Source organism: Malaclemys terrapin, chromosome 1 (genome assembly GCF_027887155.1).
Source record: "Malaclemys terrapin pileata isolate rMalTer1 chromosome 1, rMalTer1.hap1, whole genome shotgun sequence".
Classification (NCBI taxonomy): Eukaryota; Metazoa; Chordata; order Testudines; family Emydidae; genus Malaclemys; species Malaclemys terrapin.
Window position 1 is genome coordinate 127129012 of NC_071505.1, and position 23114 is coordinate 127152125.

Here is a 23114-nt window from a genome sequence, read left to right on the forward strand (position 1 = left end):
GGTAGATCCCATGGCACCGGCCGACGTGCAGAGCCCCGTACCAGCCCCCTCCCCCGCACCGGATGACAAAATTGCAGCCCCATCCCCCTCCGCACCGCAGGAGGACTTCAGGGCTCATCAGGAGCTACTAAAGTGAGTTGCATCCAGTCTCTAACTCCAAGCTGAGGAGATGAACGGACCCTCAGACTTACTGTTTAACGTGCCCTCATCCTCGGTATCCGGCAGAGTGGCCCTCCCGCTGCACGAAAGGGGTGGCTAACATCTCCAATGCCCTCTGGCCAATGCCGGCCTCCCTCGCCCCGATATCGAAAAAGACAGAACGCAAATACTTCGTGCCAACGAAAGGGCATGAATACCTTTATAACCCACCCGGCCCCCAACTCCCTAGTGGTGGAGTCCGTAAATAATAGGGAAAGACAGGGTCAACCAGGACCCACACCCAAAAATAAAGACTCTAAAAGACTGGACTCATTTGGCAGGAAGCTTTATTCGTCGGCCAGCTTCCACCTCCGGGTGGCCAACCACCAGGCCCTCCTCAGTCGATATGAGTTTAATTTGTGAGGGTCACTGCCGAAATTCGAGCCCTCCCTTCCGGAGCGCAAAAGGAAGGATTTTAAGGCGCTGGTGGAGGAGGGTGCCGCTGCAAAAGGGGCTGCTCGGCAGGCGGTGGCGGATGCAGCTGACACGGCTGCTCAGTCTCTGGCCTCGGCCATGTCCCTGCGCAGGGCATCGTGGCTACTGCTGCCTGGACACTCCGCGGAGGCGCAGTCTGTGATGCAGGATTTCCCTTTGACAGCAAGGACCTGTTCACAGAACAAACAGACATGAGGCTCCATGGCATGAAGGACTCCCGTACTACCCTTCAAACCCTCGGACTCTACGTCCAGCCCAAGGAAAAGCCTAAGACCCTGCGCCCAAGCCAAGATACGAGCCCGCTTACAAGAGGTCCAAGACCCGAAAGAGGCGACCTCAGAGGCAATCTCGCTCTGCCCCGCAGCCTAGGCCCTCCAGGGGCAAGCAGCAGGGCAAGAGCCGGTTTTGACAGGTTGCAGGAGGGTACCCCGGTGACCCCCAAGAGGACCCTCCTACCAATAAAGTTTGCCTTCAGCAACCGCTTGTGTGCGTTCCTTACGGAATGGTCCCAAATAACATCAGACCAATGTATCAGAGAGGTAGCTGTGTTTAGTCTGGAGTCTTAAAGGTGTTAGTCTTAAAGGTGCCACAGGACTCTCTGTTGCTTTTATCAGACCAATGGGCCCTCAACACCATTTCCCAGGATTACACACTACAATTTCTCACCCCCACCCTCCCACCCCCTCGCTCAGATGGCAAGGGGGATCCGTCACATTTACCCCGCTACAGCAGACAGTGGGTCAACTCCTCAGCTTGGGAGCCATGGAGAAGGTTCCGGGGGAGTTCCGGGGGAAAGGGTTTTACTCCCGTTACTTCCTGATCCCCAAGGCGAAAGGGGGGCTTAGGCCCATCCTAGATCTGCGAGACCTCAATCTGTTCATGGCAAAATGCCGGTTCTGCATGGTCTCTCTGGCATGTATCGTACCCGTTCTGGACCCCGGCGATTGGTATGCGGCCCTGGACCTTCAGGACGCCTACTTCCATATTTATATATTCGAGGGGCACAGACGCTTCCTCTCTTTCCTAGTGGGACAGGACCACTACCAATTTACGGTCCTCCCATTTGGCCTATCCACCGTGCCCAGAGTATTTACAAAGTGTATGGCGGTAGTGGCGGCCTATCTCAGACACCGAGGGGTACAGATATTCCCCTACCTCGACTGGCTGCTCAAGGGCAGCTCGCGGTCCCAGGTACAGAACCACGTGGACCTGCTCTTGGCTACGTGTGCCGACTTAGGCCTCCTAGTAAATGAGGCCAAGTCGACATTGGTTCTGCTGCAGTGCATAGAATTAATAGGCGCTCTCCTGGATGCCTCCAAGGCCACAGCCTTCCTTCCCCTGGACAGGTTCCAGACCCTGAAGGGGCTTATAGCCTCTGACACAGAGTTCCCCGTCACCACAGCCAGGACATGCCTGCGGCTCCTGGGCCCACATGGTGGGGTGCACGTACGTGGTCCACCACGCCAGGCTTCGGATGAGGCCCCTCCAACTCTGGTTGGCCTCCGAGTTCTCCCAGGCCCGGGACAAACTGGGCAAGGTCCTCTCAGTACCAGCATGGGTGATCACCACGCTACAATGGTGGTCCTGCCCGGCCAATATGCTCCAGGGAATTCCCTTCTGGGACCTGACCCCGTCACTGGACCTAGTGTCCGATGAGTTGGACCTGGGTTGGGGGGCCCACATAGGGAACTCATAGACCCAAGGGGTGTGGTCAGCTGCGGAGCTGTCCCTTCACATAAACATCAGGGAACTCAGGGTGATATGCTTAGCCTGTGTGGCGTTTGGCTCACAGCTGCGCGACAAGGTGGTCAGAGTACTCACGGACAACATTGCTGCGAAGTTTTACATCAACAGGCAAGGCGGGACGAGGTCCTCGACCCTCTGACTGGAAGCCCTCAGCCTCTGGGAATTCTGTATAGCCCACGACATCTCCCTGAAGGCTTTCCACCTGCCAGGCATCAACAACACACAGGCCGATCGCTTGAGCAGGGTTTTCTCCTCCCAACATGAGTGGTTGCTCCACTCGGAGGTCACTCACCAGCTCTTCCGAGCGTGGGGCACTCCCCAAGTAGACCTGTTTGCGACCCGACAGAACCGCCATTGCCATAGGTTCTGTTCCGGGGGGGGAGGGGGGGAAACGTGATCCGGGGATCTCGGAGCTCAGGACCCTGACCTGCGACCCCCCCTTACACAGTCTTTCACAAGGACAAGGTTCAGCTCCGCCCTCACCCAGCATTCCTCCCTAAGGTGTTCCCCGCTTTTCACATGGGCCAGGACATCTTCCTGCCTATCCTCTGCCCCAAACCTCATGCCTCTAACGAGGAACGTCTTCTCCATACGCTTGATGTGCGTAGAGCACTGGCTTTTTATCTTGATCGGACTAAGCTGTTCCGCAGCTCTTCGCAACTCTTTGTTGCTTCAGCTGAGCACATGAGGGGTCAACTGATCTCCACCCAGAGGCTTTCCCGGTGGATTACATCGTGCATCCACACATGCTATGACCTAGCAGGGGTTCCTGCACCACCTATCATAAGGGCTCACTCGACAAGGGCTCGGGCCTCATCGTCAGCCTTTGTACACGCGTTCATGTCGCGCTATGCGATCGTCTCCCACTCCAGGGATGCCGCTGTTTCGGTAGAGCTGTGCTTCAGCCAGGGAGTCTGTGAACTCCTACCCACCTCCATCAGACATAGCTTGCAATCACCTACTGTGGAATACACATGAGTAATCACTCAAAGAAGAAAGGACAGTTACATGTTCTGTAACTGGCGTTCTTCGAGATGTGTTGCTCATGTCTATTCCACATCCCGCCCTCCTTCCCCTCTGTCGGAGTTGGTCTGGCAAGAAGGAACTGAGGGTGGAGGGAGCACGCGGTTCCCCTTATAGCGCGCTATAGAGGCGCCACTCCAGGGGTTGCAGCAGTGTTCTCCCCTACGGGTACTGCTGAGGGAAAAACTTCCGGCACAGGTGCACGTGGTGAGCCTGCACACCTAGACATGAGCAACACATCTCGAAGAACGCTAGTTACAGAACAGGTAACTGTCCTTTATGACCTGCCTAAATGCTGGGTTGAGTTATTCATCTTATTGTTTAAAAAAAAAATTTCAGCAATATAAGTGAAAACAAAAAATATTAGGAAGCTGTTTCTTTTTTTAACATTGTTATTGGCAGCCATAGAAGGGGAACTAATTTTTTTAATTATTTCACCTTATCCATAATGAATTCTCTTCCTTCTGTGAAAGTTTGCAATGTATACAATGAATGTCATTTTATATACAAATATTCCAAGTAAAGAGAACTGTTCTAAGACTACGGCAGTTCCCAGATTGGGGAGAGAAAACTCCATCCTTTCACTGATTGTCCAGTGCTCTGTACTTCAGGTGAAATAATAAACTTTTCCATGATGCTCGCAATTGTGCAAAATTTTGTCTTTACCTGGTGATTATCTTATGCCTTGAAGCAGGTAGTTTGAGATATACCTTGTAATTTGAACCTGGCTATTGTAACTGTAGATGCTGCCGTTATTCATATAAATGTCTACAGCTGTCTAGAATGCCTACTGGCTTTGGCACCAAATGCTCTGTTCAGCAACAATGTTCACAAAGTAAGTGACCTGGAGGTCTGTTACCTATAGTCTAGTAACGAATGCTTCAACTTTACCCTCGTTAGTTGCAAGCAAGTCCTTTACAGGATCTGTTTGTTTATGCAGTAAATCCAGACTGTTACCACTGATTATGCTTCTTAGAGACGTGCTTCCCAACATGGATTATCCCGACAGTGACAAGTGTTAAAAGTTTAGCAAAGAAGGAAAGTAACACTGAGTACAGGAGGCTGGAATGGAGTTTGAAGAAAACACATGTGCCTCTGAAACCACAGCATGCTGGATTTTTTTTATACTGTGTCCGATTATGTTCTATTTTGTCTACTTTCTAGCACCTTTTTTTAACTTACCAGTTTTTTGTGACAAGAAGGAAAAGTCTGTCATATTGTATGGATTAAACTGAGAGCAAAAGAAACCATTGGTGCGGGTCAGGGTTTGCCTGATATGGCATACTGATCTAATAGCTGCCCATTTTGTAATCAGACTTTGTGGGAGAAATCAGACTGCTTCCCAATGTTTGTGACTTCTTCACAAAAATATCCTGCAATCTGACGTTTGCAGAGACGAGAGCTAGGTATTTTCATGTCAGTTGTGTACATCAGATTTTTCTTTCTTTTCAAGCAATAATTTCATGAGGAACTTTGATTTGTATCTGTATTAAAGCATGGTGTAATAAAAAAAAATTACTTGCGGGGTGTGAAATTGCATTTAAGTAATGATCACAATCTTTTTCCGTGAAACTTGCACATGAGTGTATGTATACATATATATACACAGACACTAGTTACATTCAAAACAGCCTAGATAATAAAAGGATTATTGAGGGAATTCCTAGAAGTTTTAGTGTAGAGCCCGTCTGTGCTTGTACAATTAAACTAGAATAAAAGTGTACATACTTCTAAATAATTTGTTCTATAATGAGATCAGTATGTATATGTAGAGTGATTTGTTAATCACTTCTTAAGCAGCTATGCTTGATGAGCTGTAATAATTAAGTTGCTGTAATTCTGAAAGTATTACAGAAGGGCCTGTAATTTAACAGTTAAGCCACTAAATGTTTAATTACTATTTTTACTAGATAGTAATCTTCTTCCATAAATTCAGCTAAAAGGACTGGCAAACTTAAATATTAATGTGAATGTGAAAAAGAATTCTGCAGACAGGATTTTTATTGGGCACTGTGTTAAAGTAGCTGTTGCAACATATATTGATACGTTTTAAAGCTGACATCTCAGCTTCATTTTTGCATTCCTATTGAACAAATATTTTAAGTAATCAAACTTGCATTTCTGTATCCTCTTACTCATTCTTTCAAAAATATTTGCTGTGGCCTAAGCGTGCCACAGCCCTGCCCTGGGAGCCAGACAGAGCTGTGCACCTTGCGTTGGGAGCTTCAGGTAGCATTGAGCTTGGGCTTCCCAGTTACACTGAAAGAGTACTTTTGCTATATGACCTCCCTCTCATACAGAGACAGCTCTATGGCTGGCAGATAGTGGGGAAAGAGAATCTGTTTATTCCCTACCATTCCCCAACCCATTTCTTGTGAGTCACTTCTGTGCGGAACATCCCCTGTAGTTCCCAGAGCATAAATGCTGTTACTCTGGGCTGTCCATACATGGGCCACACAAGTGGGAAAGGCTCCTTATTCCCTCCTTTCACTGCATGGCCATGTAGGGGGGATTGCAGTGTAACCCTCTGTTTCCTATGTATTTCTTTTGTGGAAGAATTTCCTTAACTAAACTAATAATGCTTGATGATGTACCTAGTAAAAGGTGAGGTGCCTAGTCTAGTCCCCCAGGGACCAGTGTTGGACCTAGTTTTATTTAACATATTTACTAATGAGCTAGAAGAAGTAGTAAACAGCACATTAAATTCAAGATAATACTAAATTGGAAGGTGTTGCTAGGACAGAAGTTATGCAAGGAATCTAGAGATCAGAGCTATTGGCAGAAAATAACAGTGATGTTAACCCCAAATAAATGCAGCCCATTTGGTTTCTGTTACAGAAGTGCGGTCTTTCCAAGGCCTCAAATTTACGTCACACCTGAGTTTCCTTTAGTTTGGAAGTACTGTTCTGAACATGTATGGCTGGTTTAGCCATAAAATCCATGTCTATTGATAATGATGATGACCATCCTTGCCACCTTCATTTAGTGTATGGCCTCTCAGGCTCAAAGCATTAGGTTTAATGTTTCTAGGCACAGTCCTAACTATAGTGCTGTTTCTATAACCCTTACTTATGTTGCTGCTGCTATTTGCTTTTCTTGTTATAACTATGCCCCCTTGGGCATCTGAGCTATACTCGTATTGACTTATGACAACTTACTGTGTCTTGTACATCTCTTATATCACCTCTGAGTCTGGTGAGCACCAAATTTTATTTTTCTTAGTGATGTGGCCAGATTAGTTCAATGGGTTTTGTAAGTGAAATAAAGATCCTTCTATGGAGACTGATGACCAATTGTGTCATAAGTGAGCTGTATGTTGAGGGAAAGATAAGACCCTCCTGCAGGAGCACAGAATATTGTTATACAACTGACAACAATATGATTTTCAAAGAAGGTGTGTGTGTGTGTGTAAAGAGATATTCACTTTTATATAACCGCTTCAAATTACATTAGATCAACAGGGACCATCTATTTAATAATCATTACCCCTCAGGGCCATGTTTAAAATAACGTAATTATCTCTAATATTCTGTATTAGGGTTCTAATATTATATAAATATTTACAATTAATCACAATGGCTATTGTTTGGACACTCTTAATAGAACAGCTGAGCTATCCTTTAAGTTCATCCCTCTTCAATGAGGTTGACTCATGTGGGACAGCCTGAATTGACATTGAAAGCTCAGATATAGTGTTGTCAGTTGTCTGGCACCTTTCCTGGGAGTAATACTTATTTATATGTGTTCCGTGCATTTGGTCAGGAGAAGAATTCTGTTGGAATTGGTCTTGCCCACTCCTTCCTTTCTGATCATGCCAGTTCAAAGCTGCAAGTCATGTCCAACTCTTGCATTAAAATTGCCAAGGAGTATGAACTTGTCCTCTTTGGTGATGGCAGAGAGAATTCGGTCAAGGTTGGCATAAAATTTTTCTTTTGATTTCATCATCAGCATCAAGGGTTGGATCATATGCACTGATGAGTGTTGCATGCTGATTTTTGCCAAGTTTAAGACCGAGGGTCCTGAGTCATTCATTGATGCTAACAAGTAATTCCGAGAGTTGGTTGATGATTTTGTTTTTGATAGCAAAACCAACCCCATAGATTCGTCGTTCATTGTCACTTCTCCCTTCCAGAAAAAAGTTATACCACCACCTTTTTCCTTGAGCTGTCCTCCTGTATGTCAGATCTCACTCAGTGCAGCAGTGTTGATGTCATGCCTCCTGAGTTCTCTGGCCACAATTGCTGTTCTTTGCTCTGGACGGTTACTTTTCAGGTTGTCAATCAGGTTTTGAACGTTCCAGGTTCCAAATTTCATTGTTTAGTTTCGACCACAGTTAGGTGATACCTCTGGACACGGTTATCCAGTCGGGGGGAGGCAAGGCAGACTGTGTTTAGGGCACCTTCAAAAAAATAGTCGACACTTTCTCTGTGGCCTACCACCAACTCAGGCTCATACCTAACACCAAGAAAAATGAAGTACTCCACCAACAGGCTGCAAATCACCAGGATCCTGCTCCCATAATTTAGATCAATAAAGAGACCCTGGAGAATGTTGAGCACTTCCTTTACCTCGGCAGCTGTCTGTTGCAGAAAGCTGACACTGATGATGAAATTCAACACTGCCTTCAATGTGCCAGTGCAGCTTTCAGACTCTTGAGAAAACAATCTTCAAAGATTGTTACATCAAGAATCAAACAGAGCTTCACGTGTATCAGGCTGATGTTATCCCTTCTCTCTTGTACGGTGCTGAAACCTGGTCAAGTACAGTAGACACCTCAAGATTCTTGAATGATACCATCAACGGTGCCTCTGAAAAATCTTCTGAGTCAAGTGGAATGACCGATGCACCAACATCAGTGTTCTGTCCTAGGCCAAAGTCTTCAGCATTAAAGTGTGATCATCCTCCACCAACTCCATTGGGCTGGTCATGTTCTTCAAATGCCAGGAAAATCAACTCCTGAAGCAGGTCATGTTTTCATAACTGAGCCATGGCCAATGGGATGGGGGGAAGCGCCAAAAAAAAAAAAGTGCTTCAAAGACACCCTTAAAGCCAACATAAAGAAGTGCAATATTGACATAAACTCATGGGAGACCCAAGCCCTTGGCTGACTAAAATGGAAAAAGACCTTGTGGCAAGGAGTCTAGTATCTTGAGATAACAGGACATGGAAAAATGGGAAAGGAGGAAAGAATGCGCCACAGCCCAACTCAACAATCCAGATTCACTCTTTCCATTGGGAAATGTCTGCATCAGTTGTGGATCCCAGATTAGCCACCTGTGTATCCACCAGTGATAACTGGCTATGATTTTATGGAAGACAATATCCTTAAACTCCGAGATGACACTTGAGTTGATCTTTTTTAAAATCACAATGTAATGTATAGAAATAAATTGAGTGGAACTGCAGCAAATCAGACTAACGTTAGTCAGAACATGACCATCGCCTGTGGTAGCATCCAATTGATGGATAGTTTTATGATGATTGATTGAATCATTCTTATTGTTAGTCTCAGTATCATTCAGCTACCACAACACCTGGTCTAGTACATCTGTTTTAATTTTAAACTCACCCAGCAATATCGTCAATTTATCCAGCTACACACTCAACCCAGCAGAAGTCTGTCCTATTTCGGGGACTCTCTTTTTGCCCCAGCACCCCCACGAACATGATACAGTTCTGCGGTGATCTGGAAGCCTACTTTCGCCGCCTCCGACTCAAAGAATACTTTCAAGATAACACTGAACTGCGCACTGATACACAGAGACCCTCCCACCACCAACACAGGAAGAACTCCACATGGACTCCTCCTGAGGGTCGAAATGACAGTCTGGACCTATACATAGAATGCTTCCGCCGACGTACACAGGCAGAAATTGTGGAAAAACAACATCGCTTGCCTCATAACCTAAGTCGTGCAGAACGCCATGCCATCCACAGCCTCAGATACCACCCTGACATTATCATCTAAGATGCTGATAAAGGAGGTGCTGTTGTCATCATGAACAGGTTTGACTACCAGAAGGAGGCTGCCAGACAACTCCCCAATACCAAATTCTACAGGCCACTTTCCTTAGATCCCACTGAGGAATACACTAACAAACTGCACCATCTACTCAGGACACTCCCTACACTAACACAGGAACAAATCAACATACCCTTAGAGCCCCGACTGGGGTTATTCTATCTACTACCTAAGATCCACAAACCTGGAAATCCTGGACGCCCCATCATCTTGGGCACTGGCACTCTCACTGAAGGACTGTCTGGATATGTGGACTCCCTACGCCACCAGTACTCCCAGCTATCTCCGTGACACCACAGATTTCCTGAGAAAACTACAATGCATTGGTGACCTCCAAGAAAACACCATCCTAGCCACCATGGATGTAGAGGCTCTCTACACAAACATCCCACACACACAGATGGAATACAAGCTGTCAGGAACAGTATTCCTGATGATGACACAGCACAACTTATTGCTGAGCTCTGTGACTTTATCCTCACACACAACTATTTCAAATTTGATGACCATATATACCTCCAGACCAGTGGCATCGCCATGGGCACCCGCATGGCCCCACAATATGCCAACATTTTTATGGCTGACCTGGAACAACGCTTCCTCAGCTCTCGTCCACTCATGCCCCTTCTCTACCTACGCTACCTTCATCATCTGGACCCATGGGAAGGAGACCCTGGAAGAATTCCACCATGATTTCAACAGCTTCCACCCCACCATCAACCTCAGCCTGGACCAATCTACACAGGAGGTCCACTTCCTAGACACCACCGTACAAATAAGCGATGGCCACATTAACACCACCCTATACCGAAAACCCACCGACCGCTACGCCTACCTTCATGCCTCCAGCTTCCACCACAGTCACACCACACGATCCATCGACTACAGCCAAGCACTGAGGTACAATCGCATCTGCTCCAACCCCTCAGACAGAGACCAACACCTACAAGATCTTCACCAAGTATTCTCAAAACTACGATACCCACACAAGGAAATAAAGAAACAAATCAACAGAGCCAGACGTGTACCCAGAAGCCTCCTGCTACAAGACAGGCCCAAAAAAGAAACCAACAAAACTCCACTGGCCATCACCTACAGTCCTCAGCTTAAACCTCTCCAACGCATCATCAGTGATCTACAACCCATCCTGGACAATGATCCCTCACTTTCACAGACCTTGGGAGGCAGGCCAGTCCTCGCCCACAGACAACCCGCCAACCTGAAGCATATTCTCACCAGCAACCACGCACTGCACCATAACAACTCTAACTCAGGAACCAACCCTTGCAACAAACCTCGATGCCAACTCTGCCCACATATCTACACCAGCAACACCATCACAGGACCTAACCAGATCAGCTACATGATCACCGGCTCATTCACCTGCACGTCCACCAATGTTATATATGCCATCATATGCCAGCAGTGCCCCTCTGCTATGTACATTGGCCAAACTGGATAGTCACTACGCAAGAGGATAAATGAACACAAGTCAGATATCAGGAATGGCAATATACAAAAACCTGTAGGAGAACACTTCACTTCAACCTCCCTGGCCACACAATAGCAGATGTAAAGGTAGCCATCTTACAGCAAAAAAACTTCAGGACCAGACTCCAAAGAGAAACTGCTGAGCTCCAGTTCATTTGCAAATTTGACACCATCAGATCAGGATTAAACAAAGACTGTGAATGGCTATCCAACTACAGAAGCAGTTTCTCCTCCCTTGGTGTTCACACGTCAGCTGCTAGCAGAGCACCTCACCCTCCCTGATTGAACTAACCTCTTTATCTCCATACTGATTTATACCTGCCTCTGGAGATTTCCATTACTTGCATCTGAAGAAGTGAGGTTCTTACCCACGAAAGCTTATGCTCCCAATACTTCTCATAGACTCATAGACTTTAAGGTCAGAAGGGACCATTATGATCATCTGGTCTGACCCCCTGCATGCTGCAGGCCACAAGACCCTTCCCTGGACTCTGCTGTTGAAGTCCCCAATCCTGTGTTTTAGTGACTTCAATTGGCAGAGACCCTCCTGCTAGTGATCCCTGCCCTATGCTGCGGAGGAAGGCGAAAAACCTCCAGGGCCTCAGCCAATCTACCCTGGAGGAAAATTCCTTCCCGACCCCAAATATGGCGATCAGTAAGACCCCGAGCATGTAGGCAAGAGTCTCTAGCCTGACCCTTGTTGGCCATTATACTATTTACATACCATCGCTTGGTTTTCCTTGGCTACTATGTTTTACCATTAAACCATTCCCTCCATAAACTTATCTAACTTAATCTTAAAACCCGACAGGTCCATCGCTCCCACCGTTTCCCTCGGAAGGCCGTTCCAATATTTCACCCCTCTGACGGTCAGAAACCTTCGTCTAATTTCAAGCCTGAACTTCCCCACGGCCAGTTTATATCCATTCGTTCTCGTGTCCACGTTAGTACTAAGCTGGAATAATTCCTCTCCCTCCCTTGTATTTATCCCTCTGATATATTTAAAGATAGCAATCATATCCCCCCTCAGCCTTCGCTTTGTCAGACTAAACAACCCGAGCTGCTCTAGTCTCTTTCCATACGACAGGTTTTCTATTCCTCTGATCATCCTAGTGGCCCTTCTCTGCACCCGTTCCAGTTTGAGTTCATCTTTTTTAAAATGGGAGACCAGAACTGCACACAGTACTCCAAATGAGGTCTCACCAGCGCCTTATACAACGGAAGCAGGACCTCCTTATCCCTACTAGATATACCTCGCCTAATGCATCCCAAGACCGCATTGGCTTTTTTCACCGCCACGTCACATTGTCGACTCATGGTCATCCTGCGGTCCACAAGGACCCCTAGGTCCTTCTCCTCTTCCGTTACTTCTAACCAATGCGTCCCCATCTTGTAACTAAAATTGTTATTAGTCATCCCCAAGTGAATCACCTTGCACTTTTCACTATTAAATTTCATCCTATTTCTGATACTCCAATTCACAAGGTCATTCAAGTCACCCTGCAGAATATCCCTATCCTCCTCCGAATTTGCAACTCCTCCCACCTTCGTATCATCCGCAAACTTTATCAGCCCACTCTTGCAATCGGTTCCGAGGTCAGTTATAAATAGATTAAATAAAATGGGTCCCCAAACCGAACCTTGAGGCTTCTGTTAGTCTTAAAGTTGCCACAGGACCCTCTGTTGCTTTTTACAGATTCAGACTAACACGGCTACTGTAGTTAGAGTTGTTATGGCGCGGTGCGTGGTTGCTGGTGAGAATATGCTTCAGGTTGGCGGGTTGTCCGTGGGCGAGGACTGGCCTGCCCCCCAAGGTCTGTGAAAGTGAGGGATCATTGTCCAGGATGGGTTGTAGATCACTGATGATGCGTTGGAGAGGTTTAAGCTGAAGACTGTAGGTGACCCTTGTTGGTGTTTTAATTTGTCATCACTTCTTTGCCCAGTCTCATTCTGTAGCATAGATGTTCTTAAATGTTATAAATTGTAAGACAAATGCACTTAGAGATGAGTTGCTACTATTTCAAGATCTGTCCTTTCTTTTTGTCAAATTGATTTATATTTGTAATACTATCAGAGGGGTAGCTGTGTTAGTCTGGATCTGTAAAAAGCAACAGAGTTTCCTGTGGCACCTTTAAGACTAACAGATGTATCGGAGCATAAGCACCCACGAAAGCTTATGCTCCAATACATCTGTTAGTCTTAAAGGTGCCACAGGACTCTCTGTTGCTATTTGTAATACTGTTTGTATTAAATGGATTGTGCCTAGCTTTAGGGAGCAAATCTTGCCAAGAAATCTAGCACTACAAACAAAATAAGTGTCCATTTTTCGGAAATGTCTGGCAACTAGACAGGGAAAAGCAGTACTTCCTACTCCCAACCAAACCACCTACCCATGTAAGGTAGAGCAGCTTTTTAATAATAGTTGTCTCCATATTTTGAGTTGGCAGTTCAGCCGCTGTCTTTTTTTTTTTTTTTTTTTTTTTTTTTGTCACCTAAATAAATAAATCTTGAATGCTGTTCCCCTCTTCGTACCACCAGCCATTTGGAGACATGCTTCTTACAATTTGCTACCTGCAGTTTCTTTTCAGTTTTCTGGTACACAGAATGTTTCCCTGGCCTGGTTTGAACAATGTGCTTCTTGGAAAAGCTTGTATTGTAAAGTCTCTGGGCCAAATACTGAATTCCTTAACCAGTTTTTTACTCAGGTAAAATACCCAATTGGTGTGATGTGGACCAAATGAAAACTGAGTGAAGGCCCTATATCTATGTGTCTGTACTAGTTCTTTTCCTCCAGATACATACATGTTGAGTTAGGCCACTGATTATGGAAGACCCTGCATTTTTAAAATAACCCAGTGCTATACATTACTATGTGGGTTGAAAAGGAGAGAACCCCACAGTAGTAGCCAAACTTTCCTGGCAAGCTGATCAGGGAAACAAATCCCAATTTAAAAAATATTTCGCCTTTATGTATAATGTCTTTTGTCAGTGGATCTGAAAATGCTTTACAAAGTTGGCCAGTGTTTTCTCCGTTTCACGGGTGGGGATAGAAGCAGAGAAAAGCTTAGTAACTTGCCCAAAGTCATACAGATCATAATTAGAGGAAAACAAATACGCTAATTTATGGACACATACTCCAACTCGAAGCATACTCCCTTACTTTAAGGATTAGAATCTGTATTCCTAGTCATCCATTATGATCAGAATGCATGAGTGTGGATAAGTAAGATGAACCACAGTTATTCAGGGATCTCCTTGAGAATTGGGGGATTTTAATATTAATGTGGAATTTGACAGAAAGCCAGTGCAAACCTTGTAAATGACATTAATTGCTCAGATAGTCCTATGTTAAGGTTGCAAGCTACAGCATACAAATTACTTTATATATACTTTTCAATTGCTGTTTCCTATTCTACATTTTTTACCTTACAATGTAATTTGGTATAATAAGCACACACTGGAAAACACTATAGACTTTTTTTCTATATGCTAGTGAACTTCTGGAAAGTATAATGAATATCTGCGAGACTGCAGTACTATAAAAGCTCTTTGATAATTAAAGATCACTAGTAAAAACTGTGTGCAGTGTGCATTGTTGCAAACAACTTGTTTAGTCTTGCAGAGACTCATGTTACCCATACTGAATCACTATCTACCCTCAATTACACCTCTGGAACAACTTTGATGGGCCAGACTCCTACGTGACTAGTCCTCTCTGAGTGTTTCTGATATTTGTTAGACTTTTAAAGGTGATTGTCCTTCGCATTGTAAAAGATATATCCCCAGCAATCAGCACAGCCTGTCAATCATAACTCTGCCTTTGTTTGAGTTACATGCAAAAGAAAACAACAACAAAAATTTCTCCCAAGATAAATGCTCAAAACTCAATGAGCTGAATGTATTGTTCTGTGGTTCTAGTTGGAAATTGAGTGACTCAAAACAAGCATAAATTGCTTGTTGTTAAAGATATTCACAACTTTTAACAATGTCAAATAAGAAATTGACTTTGGGGTTGTGTGTATGTATTTAAAACTTCATTTGCTAGCATATACCACAGTTTTCTTCTTAACTGAGAAGATGTAAAAATTGATAAGAACGTGGTATGTTGGTAAATGTCAACACTTTTGTCATCATGAAGAAACAGAGCTTTTCTGTAACCAGCAGTGAACATTCAGTGCATGGGCATACTGAATTAGTATGTGTTCTTACACTAGTTGAAGAAAATGCAGCTCTAAGTGTAGGTTAGTTTCAGCCTCAAAGGCCAGCTTCTTTTAGTAGCAGTATTTCTTGGTGTGAGTAGCAACATTATACAGTATGTGTCATTGTTTCCTTTTCTGGCAGTTTCAACTAAAGAAAATTTAAAAATGTGAAATCAGGCGTGAGGTTATTCCAATGTAACTTTACTGACTTCAGCAGGTTTGCACCCAGAATGAGTTTGGCTCATTATTTCCCAAAGGTTTATACCATAGGGTAAAGTTGTGATCTCTGCCGTATCACAGGATATACTGAACAAATTTGGGAGGGATGAAGAGAGCACCTGATACACATCTTCTGACCCTTGTCAAACTACAGCTGTGGATTAACTATTCCCTAAGTAAAGTATTTTGATGTATGGTTATTCATAATTTGTAGATTTATTTATTGACATTTGCCATTTACCTAGCACAGTTCAGGCTGAAATTCTTATTGTCTGCTACAGAAACATAATTTGCCACTTTCAACAGCAGAAGAGAGGGAGAAGGCAACATAGACACTTACTTAGCCATAATCTTCTTTGTGTAGTCAATCTATGGGGATTTTTGCCATCGTGTCAGTATTTCATTTTACACAATGCTTCTGAAAAAACATTTTAGTACAAAATATTTTACTAAAAATTATGGACTCCCTTATTTTGTACACTGTATGTAATTGTTTCAGTTTGTAGAGCGTTTAAATGTGTTATATATGTATATCTTTTTTTTTTCAACAGTCTAATATGAGGATTAAATGGTGGACACAGAAAACCAATTTTTCCCCCTTAGAGGATGATCTCGGAAGCCCCTTATCTAGAGAGTTCCTACAAGACGTGGAAAACATACAGGACATCTCTGTCTATTGGTGATGATAGCCCTGGAGCATTAAGTGTAACAGAGCTCCAGTCTTTGGGAAATGGTCCAGGATCTGATGGATCAGTCATTACAGGTAAGAGTTTAGAATACAGTAAATCTTCATCAGTTGAGATAAGATGTATTTAATTGAGCTAAGCAAATCCTTCCTTTAAATTACAACAGCTATTTCAGATGTATAGATCACACTGGAAACAAAAACCTTTCAGCTGTTTATAATGTCTATAAATTAACTCCAGCCTGAAATTTGTGAGATAAATGTTACTCCATAGAAAAAGTGATTATTTTTCAAACAAAAATTTAAAATTTTTTTTTTTTGGTTTCACTGATGAGGTGGAGATAAAAGCATGTTGGCTTGGTTTGTATAAATTTGTGCGCCCTTTAAAATGAAATTTTGCTGACTACCTTTAGTGTACACCATTTTTTACCAGTATCTTTCAAAATAATCACAACAGCTGTTACTACAAAAGTAGCTGCATTTCCCCCCTAACTTAGCAGATATTGTATAATATTTATAATACCTCAAAAAAATTTCCCCTGATTTTGCGGTCTTTGAATCAGTCCCATGAACTACAATCTGTGTGACTCTTATAACATACATGATATGTATAGTAAAATCTGTGCCAAAAGTAGATTCGTCATTCTGACTGCTAAAAAGTTAAGCTAGTGTTAAGTTAAGTGAAAAGGTTTGTCTGTAACTTTTCATCTCTCCAAAATGCCCTTTTTTAAATGTTGGTTTCTCTGTTGATATTAGTAACACATCTGAGAGAGTTATTAAGGCAGAGAGCCATTAATCCTCAGATCTTTGACTACGTGAGGTTTTTGTTATATACAAGGCATAAATGAGGACTGTAGTGCTGCCATTAAGGTTATTGTGTACCATTTTTGCTTATCCAATAGTGACAATAGGAGATTCCCCCCCCCCCCACTTTTGGAGGACAAGGAGAAGAAGATTAAAGTTACTTTAGAATAGTGTTTGAAATCACAGATCTTAATGCTGAAGGTGCATAAATGTGGCATGTTTATGCAAATTAATTAATGTCCTAGCTTTCTTATTGAGTAAATATACATGACTTATTTACATAAATGAGAGCAAATGTCCTGATTACCAGAACATAAGACTGCCAAGGCTACAGCATGGAATGAGCTTCAGGAACATAGGGATTTTTATGATCCTGGCTGACTGGGGTATTTCCCTAGACCAGTGTCCAACTAACTCTGGAAGCTGTGCCTTGTTTCCCCTCGGCCTGGAGTGGATGCATATGAGGCTGTGGCTGGGTTGTTAGCCCCTGTTGCTGACTGCTTCTTGCCCTCCGCTATCAAGGAGATCTGGTTGCTTCTTGCCATCAACTGGGAAGTGCTCTGTCTGAGCTGCTATATCTGGGTGTTTAGGTCTGGCTTCTCCTTTCTCTTTGGTTGACCTCACCTACTGTTCCCTGACAGGAGGGCGGAAGCTGTGGCTGCTGTATGCTTGTTCTTGTGACAAGGGAGAAATGGCTAGAGCATTGCCCAGTGTCACTCAGGGATGGCTTGGGAGACCGATCAGAGATGTAGCCTAGAGCAAGTGTCATTTACAATAGAAATCCTGCCAAAAGTGGCCCTAATCATAAAGATGCAGCCTAGAATATCTCCTTAGCTCTCAAACTTCTGTGCAGGAACAGTTCAGAAAGCTGATTAAAAACAGGATCCTTCTGGCCAAAACAGAAGACGTAACACATCTGAGTTTGTGACATGGTGTTACCAACTCTTACAGTTTTACTGCCTTCCTGGTTGCAAAGAAAAGATGGAAAACATGAACCCAAAGGCTCAAAATCTGGAAGACAAATAAAAGGAACCCAACTTTTAAAATAATAATAATTAATTAATTTTGGGTGGTCTGAGACAAGATTTTTGAGGTTGTTGGGGTTGGCAATACAAGTTCTGAATTAACCTGTTTCTAAGATCATATCCCTTGACCTACATTCATATAATTGTTTTAATGTATTTGTTCAAATAAAACACCCCTGAATTTGGTAAAATCTTAATGTACTGCAAGATATAAGGAAGTCTTCTAGCTTTAGAAAATTTCAAGTTTGGTGGAGCGTAGGTTCTAGAACAGTGATACTCAATTAGATCTACCCGCGGGCTGATTTGAGAATTTTATGATGAGGCAGACCATTTGCGCAAAAGGCTGACAAAATTAAAAAAACAAAAACAAAACAAAAAAACTTCAACTGCCAATAAATAAAGACCTTGATTGCAACATAAGTATTAGTGTTTCTATCTTTTAACAAAGTTTATAAATCAACATTATTACCTGTGTTTGTGGCAAACTCTAATGGGAGAAGTAACAGATGATCGCTGGCAAGGTTTGTAGGAGGTCAGGGCAAGGTGCATGCACTGGTGAAGATGCTTATCTGCCAGATGATTGCAGTGTTGGTTTTTAATAGTCATGGTAGAAAACCCAGATTCACAGAAGTACGTTGATCTGAACTTTGTTAAAAGATAGATGGCTAGATTCTGGCTATTCTGAAACTGGTCAGCATATTGAATCCAGAAATCACAAAGTCTCACTTCTCTGAATTTTGCCTTCAAGACATCTGAGCTCTGGAGTTTTACAATTTCTAATTGAAAGGTACCTTCATCCGTTTAATCAAGAATGTTCTTTGCTTTTATCAAGAATGCTCTTTTCTTCAGTTCTTTGCTAGGTCCACCGGCAGTGACAACTAATGGATCATGAACAAACAAAAGCGAATCCTTTGGAATTTTAAAATTTTCAAATCACATTTAAAAATTTGCAATCAGATTGTTTAGGAATTCTTGCATCATTTTCAGTGAAGTTTCATCTGTAGCAACAACATACAATGTGGGAAAGTGCAACATCTTTCCTATTAAGTTTGTCTGAAAGGTTTTGTTCTGAAAGCACACACTTTTTCAGATCTCCGACGCTGTTTGTATGGCCTTAGAGCTGCAAGTTGAGGCAATTCAAGTGACCAATATATTGCACCAAAAAAGCTATTTGTGACATAGAGGGGACATCATTCATAAATTCAAAAAACTCTCACACCTTGTTGGTCTTGTGGTTATTTCTTTTTGAAGAGCACAAAACCTCTCTAACACATGCTTCCTACTTAACAGCGAACGTCATTGTGCAGCAACAGGTCACTATTCAGCTGAAATGTCTTGTAAAAGACTTTTAAAAAAGACGATGTTGCAAGCTAGAAGTTAAGCAAATGTAATTCACTAATCTCATCACAATACCCATTGTTGTTTTTTTCCCAAGTTCCCAGACAACTGACCGCGCAGGAATGAATTACCGCGCAGGTGAATGATTCAGTGAAGTGTTTTTAATGAAGGGTGTATCGCTGCCAAATATGAAGCAAATCCCTTCTCTTCCCCTATCATAGAGGGACCTCCATCTGTAACAAGCAGATTTACTTTCTGCAGATTTAAACCATTTTTTTTTTTCAAAAAAGCCTTTTACCTTTTCAAAAATGATCTTGCCTGTGGTTTGGTTTCTAATGGTACTAAGCACAAAAATTCTTCCTTGAAAATTTCACCATCATAAAAATCTAACAAACCGCAATATCTGGGCCATGTCACTTAAATCGCTTGCAAGAGGCATGTATTTGGTGTTTTTTAAATCAGAAAGCAGTGATGATAAACAATTCTTGTAAATTACCTCCAATATTCACACTGCTATGGAATCAAACACGGGAGCTTGCTTCACACAGTTCACAATGTCATCTTTGTTTTTATCTCTGGCAAAAAGCTCCTCCAGCATTTCCAACGTGCACTCCTTCACAAGCTCGGCAGCCAGGAAAGGCTTTTTCTTTTTAGCTAGTACCAACATTATCTGAAGAGAAGCAGCTGTTGCTTTTTCCTGTACTGTAACTGATGTGAAAATGACATTTGAAGTGTGATACAAAGACTTCAGATTTTCAATTTTGTCATGTTTTGCAACACTGCCAGGAAAATAGGACGTGTTAAAATTACTGTGCTTTGATTCAAAGTGGCACCTCACGTTGGTGACTTTACAGATGGATACAGTGGTTTGGCATATTAAACACCAAAGGTTTTGCATTTAAATGAGGTGGGATAATAAAAAGAAAATCCGCTGTCCAGTTTGGGTTAAAAGTTTGGTTTTCACTGTCAACTTCGCAACATTTACTCTCACTCTCACTCACTTTTTACTCTATTTCCATCAGTAATGAAAAAATGGATGGCATCCTAGCTCAATCATAGCCGATGCTATCGCAAGAACTTAAGATCCAGTAAGCAGTGCTTAATTTTTGCTTGGGTAAGTAAGTTACTAAAGAAGGCAAATGATAGACAGCACATCTCTGTTTGTGAATTTAATGATAAACATTTTTTAAAGGTGAGCTGATGGGCCACGCAGGAAGTGTTGGCAGGCAACATTTGGCCCACGGGCTGCCTATTGAGTATCACTGTTGCAGAGGATTGATGCGGAGAAGCACATGGTGGGGTGGAGACATCCCTTAGGGATGAGTTTGTGAAAGGGGGAACTCTATCTCCTAGGATCTCATAAAACCAGGTCACTGGGCAACAAAATGGCAGATGAAATTAAATGTTGGAAAGTGCAAAGTAATGAACATTTGAAAAAATAATCCCAACTATACATACACAATGGTCTAAATTAGCTGTTACTGCCTAAGAAAGAGAGTCATTGTGGATAGTTCTCTGAAAACTTCTGCTCAATGCACAGCAGCGGACAAAAAGGCTAACAGTATGTTAGGAACTGTTAGGAAAGGGATGGAAAATCAGATGAAAAAATATCATAATGAGCCTATATAAATCCATGCTATGCCCACACCTTGAATATTGTGTCCAGTTCTGATCATCCCATTTCAAAACAGGATAGTGTGCAACTGGAAAAAGTTCAGAGAAAGACAACAAAGGTAATCAAGGTTATGAAACAGTTTCCATATGAGGAGAGACTAAAAAGACGACAAAGTGAGGATATGGTAGAGGTCTATAAAATCATGAATGATGTGGAAAAAGTGAATAGACAAATGTTATTTATCCCTTCACCCAGTGCAACAACCATTTGTCACCTGATGAAATTAATAGGCAACAGGTTTAATAGAAACAAAAAGTAGTACTCTTTCATACAACACACAACTAACCTGTGGAACTCATTGCATAGGATGTTGTGATGGCCAGCAGTATAACTGGTTAAAACAAGAACAAGTTAAGTTTATAGAGGATTGGTCCATCAATGGCTATTAGCCAAGATGGTCAGGGATGCAACCCTAAACCTCTGACTACCAGAATCACTCCATAATTGCCCTGTTCTGTATGCTCTCCTTGAAGCTCTGGTTCGGGCCACTGTTGGAGACAGGGTTCTGAGCAAGATAGACCATGGTCTGACCCAGTATGGCAACTCTTCTGTTCTTATGGGGAGTTTTTTTGGTTTTGTTGGAGGTGGTTCAAAGTGAAGCATTTTAATTTTGCAAGATGTTTAAACTTTACAGATGAGCATTGGACAGTTTCTGCTTGGTTATTTCACTATTTCGGAGTTATTGAGTATTGTTTTCCTCACATTTAGAGAGGTGAGGCAGCGTAGTCATTCAAAGAAGGTTTTGATTGCCAGAATTACTACATTATAGTCCCTAGTTTGTCTTCCTTTTGAAGCTTCTCTTTAACCTCACTGCAGTTCAATCATATGGCCTGTTTTCACTCCTCTGGTAAAGGCAAACTCTTCAGAATGGCACTAGAAGCTCAATATCTCCTATCTTAGGCCCCAGTTCACAAGTAGTCCGACTGAACTAAAATGGGACTTTAAACACATGCTTAAAGATAAGCTTGTGCTTAAATGTTCTGCTGACTTGGGGGCTTTAACCAGGAAGGTGTGTTCACTGTCTTTTCATAACAAGAAGTCTGACTCTGACTTGAGTAGGCTAAACTAAAGCACATGTCAGGAGGTATCCTGGGCAGAAGATGTAATGTCCGTTTGTGCTGATTATAACCATAGAGAAAGGGTGGTCCATTGGCTGCCTGGGCATTATGGTACTATTTTGAGGATCTGGTCCATGGGCTTTGCCCCAGCAATATGGATCAGTCTGTTCAGCCAATGCCACTCTTCCATTTCCAACTTACATTATTTTATAACCAGTAAAACATCTGAAAAATAGATAATTGCAGAGAATTATAATGAATAAATTCCCTTGCAAACATTAAATTGTCATTCATTTAACAAGTGATTTCAAAACTTTAGTTAGATACTTTTGGATCACAATTTAAATTATTTTAGAGTTTCTGTGTATACTTACTGAACTGTTGTTGAAATACCACTACAACTTCTTTGGTTCTGGCTCTTCGCTCTCATATCCTTTTGTGTGTGCATTGTGTGTATCATCGACATTAGTTTCTATTAATTCTAGTACAGACCCTGTATTTGTTTGCTGCACTATTAATAGAAGTATGAGCTAGTTTTCAAACAGATTTGTTACTGTTTAAATTAATAGTGCATGTAATGATTTTTTATTGCAGACTTTTAAAATAAATTTCATCCACATAGGAAAGAGTTTATCACAGAACTGCTACTGATTTTGGTAGTACAGAATTTATGAAATGTTCCTTTTTCTTTTAGACACACTTTCACCAGCATCAAGTCCTTCATCCATTAATTTTGCCACAATTCCAGGTAGCATAGATGAATCACCCAGTGGAGCATTAAACATTGAATGTAGAATTTGTGGAGACAAAGCTTCTGGCTTCCATTATGGAGTACATGCTTGTGAAGGTTGTAAGGTACAGTTGATTTTTTTTTTAATAGCCTAAACCATATTGCTTTATTTACAGGGTTATATGAAGAAAAAACATAGTTGCTTTGTAAATGGCTAATTAAAATGAGTCTAGCTGTAAAAAGAAAACATAATTTAAATAATAGTCACTTGTGATCTTCTCAAGAAGTATTTTTGTCTGGTACCATAATTTGACACTAGAACTTCTTCAAGAAAGGCAGTTGATGATGATTATAAGTAGTGTTTTTGTGAAAAGAACTAGTTATCATTAGAGATTAAAATAATTTAAAATGAATAAAAAAAATGTTCCATTAATGTTTTATTTGTGTTGGGAATATGCTATGGGAA

At 42.4% G+C, this 23114-nt stretch overlaps 2 protein-coding genes across 3 annotated transcripts in view; one reads left to right on the forward strand and one right to left on the reverse strand.

Moving 5' to 3' along the window:
* Positions 1-467: 467 nt before the first annotated feature.
* The window catches only part of CDPF1 (cysteine rich DPF motif domain containing 1), an 81863-nt gene continuing 59216 nt past the window's right edge, over positions 468-23114 (reverse strand). The window contains exons 4-5 of one of the 2 annotated variants that reach the window (XM_054038481.1): positions 2455-2581; positions 468-803 (exon numbers count right to left, since the gene is read on the reverse strand). In XM_054038481.1, coding sequence (XP_053894456.1) covers positions 736-803; positions 2455-2581 — 195 coding nt within the window. In that variant the 3' untranslated portion in view covers positions 468-735. The remainder of the gene's footprint in view (positions 804-2454; positions 2582-23114) is intronic. The other variant, XM_054038495.1, reaches the window with a different exon arrangement.
* Positions 15902-23114, forward strand: part of PPARA (peroxisome proliferator activated receptor alpha) — a 41426-nt gene continuing 34213 nt past the window's right edge. The window contains 4 exon segments of the mRNA XM_054038458.1: positions 15902-15933; positions 15935-16003; positions 16005-16096; positions 22613-22773. Of these exon segments, the coding sequence (XP_053894433.1) occupies positions 15902-15933; positions 15935-16003; positions 16005-16096; positions 22613-22773 (354 nt within the window).